General features: G+C 39.0%; 1 protein-coding gene across 1 annotated transcript in view; it reads right to left on the bottom strand.

The window, feature by feature from the left end:
• Positions 1–1494: 1494 nt before the first annotated feature.
• The window catches only part of BBX (BBX, HMG-box containing), a 62506-nt gene continuing 53969 nt past the window's right edge, over positions 1495–10031 (bottom strand). The window contains exons 11-15 of the mRNA XM_018565836.1: positions 8382–8518; positions 5147–5233; positions 4246–4437; positions 3519–3696; positions 1495–1907 (exon numbers count right to left, since the gene is read on the bottom strand). Of these exons, the coding sequence (XP_018421338.1) occupies positions 1823–1907; positions 3519–3696; positions 4246–4437; positions 5147–5233; positions 8382–8518 (679 nt within the window). The 3' untranslated portion in view covers positions 1495–1822. The remainder of the gene's footprint in view (positions 1908–3518; positions 3697–4245; positions 4438–5146; positions 5234–8381; positions 8519–10031) is intronic.

Here is a 10031-nt window from a genome sequence, read left to right on the forward strand (position 1 = left end):
TGACTTTATGTGTTTCTGGGGTACTTGCACTCTGCAGAATACAGCAGTTGGTTTATTGCTTTTTGAAATTAAGTTTCTTGTGTTAATCGGAATATGCATATTCAGGCACTATCCAGCAACCTGTTACAGTTTCGGTCATGAATATTATGGGCTATTTTTTCCAGCTATTTGGTGCTCAAAATTAGCAGCCAGATCCTATTGGTTTCAGCTAAGTCAACTGACAGGAACCTGCACAATCCGCCAGATAGAGGTCATGTGGTAACTTAACCACAAGTATGCTTTTAATTAATCTGAATTATATGATAACTCTTAGTCATGCTGGAAGTATTCAGAAAAATCACCAGCATTGAACCAGTTTGGGTATATCGGCACCAATAATAGTGTGCGTGGCCAGGCTAACTCAGAAGCAGCAAATTACTTATCTATTCATATAATTTATACCCATTCATGTTGAGTGCCAAATATTGTAGGCTGGAGAACCGATTAGGTTTTTGTTGGTTGTCTTAAGGCTATTAGACTATGGAACAGCTTTTCTAATGTAAAATTTAAACAACTGAACATAATTATTTGATATGAAAACCAACCAACTAACAAGGTAACAAAATTGTTAAGGGGCACATTAAAAAGTAAGATCCCCCCCCAAAATAAAAACTTTTCCTAATCCCAACAATGGTGCATAGTTAATACTTAACTTTCCTGGCCACTAGCTATCCCTGACCTGTAAGCATCAGTCAACAACTAAAGCATGGGAAAAATTAACTGTGGAAAACCGCTGCTAAAAAGGTATGCTGCAATGCTAAATACCATCAAATATGAGGGCACATTTTCCACCGGTTATATGGAAACATTAGCACTAATTACTCTTATGTAAAACAATAATTGGCAATACATATATTAATATGTAAAATTTCCCAGGATTCTAAAATGCAGTTATTTAAGAGGAATTACCATTTCCCAATATTCTGCCCTGTGACATGACCTGTGACTGCAACAATGTTTACATAGGAATGCTATGTCTTCATTTTAAGTAAGAAAATCATGATGAGAAAGTTATGGATAAGAAGTTGTTGCCACATAGATAGAGCTAATCAATATCTATTAAGGCTTGTGACTGAGCTCGTAGAACATGCATATCTGGTATTTTAGTGGCAGTTAGGGCTTTAACATTCTTCCTTGAGCTGAATTGAAGCCTTAGGTGGCATAGAAAGAGCCTGTGTTTATGGCACGTGGCATGTTGCTTAGAATATGAAGCAGGACCTGTATTCTACAGTACAGTTACTGGAAGTGCAGAAGACAAGGGGTCGCAGACCAGACACACAACAACCCTAACAATGGTACACCTGAGCCTACGGTTTAGGTCTTCCTGGAACATCTTTTAAACTCAGTCTTAATATAAATGTAAGCATAAACTATTATATAAACCATTTTTGGAACGCAAATCCTCATTTACAAAAATGACCAAGAATAGCTATTAACTAGTGCAGTGCATCAGTATTTTTTTTGATAACTATAATATGAAACTAGTATCACGCTCTGCTTCTTACAGCTTCTACAAGGAGACACTATGCACATGGCCTCCTTTGCTCTTCATCTCAATGTTAGCCTTAGTAAAAAGCTGGCGTGAGTATCAAACCATTTTTTTCCATTAGTAGACCAAGAAAAAGTCAAGCTTTTTGGGCAAAGCCCCAGCGGACAGCTTCTGGCTTCAAGTGAAATCAGGGTCCCATACTTATTTCTGCCCATTTGTATAGATCATTTCGGCCTTGCTAAGTAAGGCTCAAGGCTTAAATATGGAGAAAAAGTCTCATCATAAAGTGATGCTTTATTGGTCAGCACAGGAGATGAGCACAGCTGACTGGGACATTTCTTTCTTCTGGCCATCTCTTGAATGAGCGGACCTAGGACTCCTATAGAAAAAAAAACAGAGGAACATCTCAACAAGAGTTCAGAAAGCCAAAACTGTTCAGATTAGTTTTTTGGCTCATGCAGGGTAGATAATAAATGCCATGAATTATTGATTTGCAGTTTTCATATTAAATATAAGATTATTAGAATGGGCTAGCATGGTGAAATGTTGACCTGCGGATTTCAGCTCACTCCCCTACATAATATTTTGTTTACAGTCACTGATTACAGATTCCAGCTGTACAGTCCATGAAAGTCATTCTTTTGGCTAAATTAAACATCTCATGAGAGAAATAGATGGGCTGCCATTGCTGACCTTCTGAAAATACTAGTTGTCTATTATGCCAACCAACTGGGTTTAATACCTGTTGAATCAATAACCCAGAGAAATTATGCAGATCAGTAGGGTTGAAGAAAAGTCAGAAATCATTATCTACATACTTGTGTCAAGCCAGAGTAATAAAGCCAAAGGGTCCAAGTGACAGCCGGGCAACTAGCATTTCCAGAAAAGGCCAGCAATGGCAGCCTCTGTGTTTCTCTGATGATAGGTGTTCTTTAAATGTTATTCATATCATATCTGCAACATATATGGATTACAAAGATACAAGCAACTCACATACTCTAACAAAGTCATTGCACAAGTGTTAAGGTATTCTACAGGTGCAAAGAGTGGTTGTTCATTCCACATTTCCTTTCCTCATACGTTATCTGACATTCCGGCATGTCAAGAGTTGTGTATGAAGTGGTCACAACTCTGTCCTACATTCCTCTGTAATCAAAAGAGAACTCCGGGGTGCAATTTGTTGCCAGAAACAGGATCACAAGTGTGACACAATTTTAACAGTTGCACCCCTGATTTCTCTGTTGATTGCTATACAGGGTAGAAATAAATACTTATCTGTTTCCACGCTGTTGGTCATTTGCTGGCCAGATGAGCAAGGCATCACTCCAACACTGGTGAGGTAGATTCTTTAGCATTTACATCAGTGATGACATGCTCATCTGGTCTACTGAAGATCAACACCATGCAAACAAGTATTGCCTTCTGCACTGTACAGTATGCTGTCGAATTGTCACCAGTAACTGGAAAGACAAAATTAAAAATGATAGCCAAGAACCTGTCTATGCACTTACTCACTAAATGCCACTAATCAAATTCTTGTTTCAATGACACTGTATAACTTTAGTAATCTGTAACAATAAGACATTGGGGTTGAATAACTAACAAAGCAGTATGCTCACTGCAGCTCAGTGAAGCTACATTCACTTCAATTATTTAGTTACAATTTGTTTTTTAAAATCCCGTGCACTGGATTGAGTATCTAAAATGAACACAGCTTCACTGCACAAAGTGAACTTTCTATTCCTTTAGCAAGGTTTCAAATCATGTGTCTTTAGTATTTCAAGAGCATGGATAATATGTCAATAAAAAGATTCTTTTTAAATCTTTTACATTTGCAACAAGAAATTCTGAAAGGCTCTTGAGTTTGATGTTTCAGCATAAAAAGGATGTATGTTTCTCAAGGTAACTACTCTTCCTGATTCCTGCCCATGATGAACTACTAGGAAAGACAAACAGAGAGGGAAAGTAGTAGCATGGGGATGTGTCCAACCTGTGAACGTTTTCCATGGCTGCTACCTCGGCCAGAGCAGCTAGACTAAAGAAAGCAGACACAGCTGGCATGCCCTGGGTAATACTGCAGTTCTGTGCAATGCCAGCTTCTCCAGTGATTGTCAGTTCTGCTCGGCAAGTTCCCTCCATGTTGCAGCTATTTGTGGGAATCTTTCCATCTATAAATAAGAAACAAAGCCAGAGCATTAGCAATGGATATTAGTGCTTGTAAACATACAGTATAAATCACATTAACTTCATCTGACCAGGACTTTATGACCACACAATGTAATTTATTCTAATATATTCTGATTAACCAAACATGTTCTATTAACCACCTAACTTCCAAATAACTGTGTTGCAGCATGGTACAATGCAGTGTGACTACATTGCACCACACTGTGCCAACAAAACTTAATGAAATGGCACTCGTGGCAATAACAACAACAAAAAGGAAACAGTGTGCTGTACTGGGATGGGTGCATCTGCACTGTTTCCTCTCCGCACACACAAGGGACCATGCATTTAGCGCAGCTTACTTATGTGGACAAGTCCAGCAGAGTGTGTGAAGGATTCCCTCTGGACCACTAATGATGTGACTTCTGTGCCTGTACGATGGAGTTACACATTCTCAACAAAATATTAGGATCTTTCTCATCTAAGTTCAGATTCTTCAAGTCAACCAAAAAAGTAGATTTGTGGGCTGAATTTTTGTAAAATGTTCTTACCTTGAATTTTAACAGAGGAAGAAGACTGACAATCCAAAGACCTAATAAGATGTGTAATTTTAGTTTTTCTTGCTTTTCTCTTTTGACTTCCAACCAGGGGTTCGTGACTTGCAGCAGGTTCTGGAATGTGAGGAACTGAATTGGAACTGCTCCTTGGGTTATTGTCACTGTTGTTTATGTCTTCTACTATGGCTATAAGGCAAAGCATAGTAAATCATAAGATTCCATAGAAATGAACAGAAACACTGCATAACATTAACCTGTATTTGAGCTCACTTACTCTGTTCTGATACTCACATCTGTACAATTCCAGAAGTACCAAACTGCTCTGACTCCTATCTTAGTAATGCTGTAGTGGTTTGCACTCTCATTAGACTCCGATCTATATTATCATCAGACTCCTATCTATTTATGCAAACATTTCAGTCTATTATAATAGCAAAGAAAAAACAGTGCAGTACTGGCAGATAACATTAATAAGTTCACTTCTTTTATTAAGTGAAGATAGCAGGAAAGTATCTGCACAAACTTTTATTTCATTCCAAAAGGCTTCTGTTCCATAGGGACTCCCTAACCTAAATATGTGATACGTGAAAATCTTAACTTCCAACTGAGAGTTAGAGTATGGTGCTCCTTCACACAGTTCAAAGAGTTTCCCTATAGGTCATACTGACAAGCAAAAGAGCATGCACTTTAAGAGTTAAGATGTCATGGTGGTAGGGGTGCCAGAGCTTTAAAAAAAAAAAACACGTTGTAAAGGAGAATATTATTATGCAAATGGTAGCAGCAGATATCACTAAATATATCAAATGGTATTGAATAATAAAATCAACAACAAGATTTGTAGATTATATGATAGCGGAGCAATTCCTAAGAAACTGTATATTAGATGTTGAAATACCTTTATCCGACGTGCTTTGCTTCTCTTTTTTTTGCTTGTATTTGCTAACAATTTTGTGAAATAACTTCTTTTGAGACTGTATAGCACCTGTAATAAGCAGATAGAGGAAAACCCATATGGGGCATTCTTTAAACAGTCAGCTAAAAGAACATACAGCTAACAATTTCCAAGGACACTGCTGCTGAACTGTTGTGTCTAACTCTGATACGCACAACAAGGTCTTGGTAGAGATCAGATCATTACAATACAGTATCTAAATTCAAATATAACATTTTCTGTTTTCAAATATTTCTTTTTAATTAACTAAAGAAAAACAGTAAAAATGTCTCAAACACTTAAAAGTGATGACATTTTTTTTTTCCAGAGGGGATCGGGAGTTCCTGAATCTGGGGCAGCCAACATACAAATACCAAACTACAGATCAAATAGTTGGTGCAGGGGTGTGGAATTCTTATCGCCCGACGCTCGGGACATGCAGTCTCGGGCAGGTAGTTTTTTTTCTACATTTAGCCCTGCTTCGAGCAAAATGTAGAAAAAAAAATTGTTTTGTACAAGTGATCTTGGGAGGCTGTACACCCCGAACACTGCCTCTGTCCCCGGCCGCCCACTGTCACCGCCTTTGTCATGAGGGACAACTAGATTGTCATGAGGGATAAAACTAGTTTGGGCCCCTACTTTAGTCCTTGGACCAGTAGTTTTTTTTATTTTTTTATTTCCACACCCCTGAAGTGATCTGGTAAGTGCCTGTGCAAGGCGGCAAGCTTCTCTACTTATAAAAGAGACTACATAGAAGACACAGGGAGATGGGGGTTGGGGTACTTAGAAAACATGCAATTGCCTCCAACTGTAAAGTCAGAGCTTTGGCACAGCCTCTCTGATCAGAGGGATGGTAATGCACAATTGGCTGCAACCCTGATTTAGGAACTCTCCATCCATTCATCCCCCATATCAAAAGGAACCCTGCCTATTTGATGATCCTTGCATTTACCATCCTTTAGCCCATATATCGCTGGTCTCTAATGATTTGCTGGTAAGACTGTTATGGGAATCTTATTATGGAGACTAATTCCCTTCATATATTCCATTATATGCAGATGGAACCTTGTATATCCCATTGTAGATTAATCTTTACATTGGATACAAAGTACTACGCTTGGAGCACAAAGAGCTCCTTTGATGCAAAGTCACTTTCATTGTTATACAATGTACTTTGTTATTACATTGCTAAACAATGTTCTAGGATTTTGTATATATGTGAACTGTCTGATACATTATATACAGTCTTTAAATGTTGGTGTTAAAGCAATACATCTTTGCATATCATTAATTGCTCTGAAAATGTATAGGTGAAATATTTCTGTGAATATTTGGATCCAACCAAAAGGTTTATTGGAATATCCATTTGTTTTGCCTGAATAAACCTCAAATTGCGGTTCATGCATCTTTGGCATCTCCATGCTGGGAGGTTGTTAGACAATAATGCACTCTGCATTTAAAACGTTCAAGCACAATCAAAAATATTGTCTTAAAGTTCAATTTAACATCATGCTGACAATTTGGTGGGAGTCTCATGTCAACTAAAATCTCTACCTACACATGACATATTCTAGTAGTCTAGGGTAGTTGTTCTCAACCTGTGTAACCTCAGGACCCACATTTGTCCTTGGTCATTAAGTTGTGACCGAAGTTGCACTGCAATGGAAAGCACAGCATTGTGGTACTGCGCGTTCCAATGCGGGTGATAGAACTGTGGGTGGGAGATGGATTTGGGGTGTCATTTAAATGAAGGGCAATTCACTGCACCTCCCACACGAGTACGTTAATCGCATGGGACTCTGCGATTAATGCACTGTACTAGTATGAATGGGCCCTCAAAAACACTGACAGACACACAACCACTGACACAATTTGACACACTCACAAAAATTCTCACACACACACATGTATACACTCCAAAAAAAAAAATTTTTTTTTTTTTAATCCACCAAGTGTCCTACCTTACGAGAACTGGAGTGGATCCTCAGCCTTTGCTGTGACAGAGCTCCATTCATATGTGCATCCACTTGTACAGCTTTCCTGCACACACTGTAGAGATGCCAGGAGACCGAATGTGACATCACTCCAGTCCAGGCACTTCTACAGGACACGCAAGGGAGTTGTAAGCAATCCACATATGGATGGAGCATCCTCGCGGCCACAGCCCACCCACCTCAAGCTGACACTCAGCATCAGGCAACATATTTTGAATGGCTGCTTGGCGTGAGAACTGACAGTGCTCCGCTAGGAGGAGACTGAGGAGCCTCTCACCTAGAAAAGTGGAAGGCATGTGGCGACCCACTGAATACGGGGTCGCGACCCACTTTTGGGTCACAACCCACCAGTTCAGAACCAAGAGTCTAGGGGCATCATGCTGGAGTGTCTGCAGTGCTCAGATACCTCATGCTACATGTGATCATATAAGGTCAGACTGCATTGCCATACAAACTACATACGGATGTATGTGTCAAGATACTTTTAATATTAAAGCACTGTAGCGAGCAGAAAAGATTATGCACCGTGTAAGATAAATACACACACACACATTGTAGGCATCAGCATGGGATACTGATCAAATGTAAATTGGATAGTAAATGACGTGTAAATAAAACAAACTGGTAAGCTTTAGAGGGTTGCTCACTAGCACTACTGTGTGAAGTGTCAGAATTTGATTGTACCGAGATACTAATGACAATTCTTTCAGACTTTCATTGATACTATTTTGTTGAAAAAGCCATGTGTAATTAAAACCAGTCACCTTCATACTGGAGTATCAAAGTATTACAAAGATTCATCTTCATTGAGTGCAACACAAAGGGTTGCTGCAGATGGGGTTTGCAGCCATTCCAAGTCAACATATCAATGTTCCTATTATTGTTGATACCTAATACATACCAGAATTGGACAGCAGGAGGCTTGGGGACTTTACATATGGTTGAGATTATATTCCCTCCAAGCATTAAGCTAATAAGTATCCTACTTCACAGTAGAAATGGACTGTGTTCATATTATTGCAATGGTTGCACGTGAATGCCAACATGTTTCATTTTACAGAATAGATATACACTATATTTAAATTAAACTCAAAAAGACATTTGGGTGTGCATGTTTAAGGCCGCCTGGCAAGTTCACACTTACATTTTTTTTAAATAGCTTGAACGGCGACATAACATTCTATTGATGACAGTGCATTTATTACCTTTCTGTTGCTCAGTTTGTCCACTGTTGGTTTTTTTCTTTTTCCTCTGGAAAGCATTTTTGCGATCGAATGTTACAGGGCTGTACTGAGGAAGGCTATTAAACTTCTTCTCAAATTCCTCCTCCAGCTTTGCTAAACTGTAAATAAAGAAATGTATAGCAATTGGTTTAATGGCACACAGTCTCTACGTTCCCTAGCATCCATGTTGTCGGTTATTTTAAAATTCACAAAAGAACATCTTTCTTAAGATTATAATAATGTTAGTATGGCTTAACTTTCCTATTAGCAGCTAAACATCTTTATTTTGAATACAGCAGGCATAAAACTCTATTCTAGCCAAGTCTTGATCCAAAGTAAAATCGATCCTCAGGTTAACAAAGAAAACAAGAGAGCCACCAGGTAAAGAAAGGATTAATATCTCTGTGATGGACAGTGTGCTAAATTTTTGCTCTCTTGAAGAGCTCTGTGATTAAGTTCTGCAATGACATAAGGGCCAGCAGGAGAAACCACAGCTCCCAGTGGGGAACACTATACGAAACACCAAGAAGTATCAGATAGCAGAATAGCATGAAGCTTTTCAAGAGAATTGAGGTTTAACACAATGTGGCTGAATAGGTAGGTACTATTGATCTTGGTGAAACATGGTGACTCCATCTCAATTTTCCTTACCTTACCAACAGGGTTGCGTTAATGAACACTGCACCTGAGATTCAGGCTTATGTGTACCAGGGTCATTTGATTCTACAAGCACCCCAACTAATACAAAAGATACATATTCATGTATTAAAGCTTTAGTGAATCCTTAAAGGGCTTGTGCCTTGAAAATTTCCACTGCAGTTAGATGTTAAAAGGTATTAACAGTAAAAGGTTTACTTCGAGAAATCACGTGGCCTCTCTTTCTAGCCCACTCCTTTCCTTCTCAAAACAAAACCCCCAACTAATGTGAATAAGCCTTTGGTAGCTGGAGCTTTTGAATTTGGGAAAGAAGCAATGCCAGTTTCTACCGTTCTGTGTGCTGTCCACCTAAGCTCAAGGTGTGGGACATTGTCAAAGGCAAAAATTCAGAGATATAATAATAAAGATCAGCATTAATGTTCAAATGTATGCTAAATATCTTGTAGATTGTATGTTTTACCCTTATAGAAAATCCGGGCTTAATGTGATGAAAGGTTGTATGAGGCAAATGTCAGGATAGTATTAGCTACAAAGATGATTCTAGTGTTTACCATTTAAAAACTGTGCTTTGTGGGGGGGGGGGGGGGGGGGAAAGGAAGGAGGGAAGAACACTAGATGTGAACCAGTGATTCGGGTGTCTGTCTTCACTCAAAGTTTGCTAAAATTAATACAGTAAACTATCTGGTACCCCCTGTACGGCTGATCTGCGGCATGTATTATCCTGGAAACGATCGTGTGCCTTTTCGTTTTAAAGGGTTATTAAACCCTCAGCGTGTTTTTGCATATATCTACTTCTAGCAAGCATAGATATATGCAAAAACTTTAAAAAAAAACCCCAAAAAACACCTTTTCAAACAGTTTAAACCTACCTACGTCTTCGCCACGTGCTCCCGTCCGAACATCTAAAAAGTCTCGGGCAGTCGCAAAGGATCTCGGGGGGGGGGGGAATGCGCAATTCAGGTGTTCGGCCGGGCG

Source organism: Nanorana parkeri, unplaced genomic scaffold (assembly GCF_000935625.1).
Source record: "Nanorana parkeri isolate BGI_ZX_2015 unplaced genomic scaffold, ASM93562v1 scaffold890, whole genome shotgun sequence".
NCBI lineage: Eukaryota > Metazoa > Chordata > Amphibia > Anura > Dicroglossidae > Nanorana > Nanorana parkeri.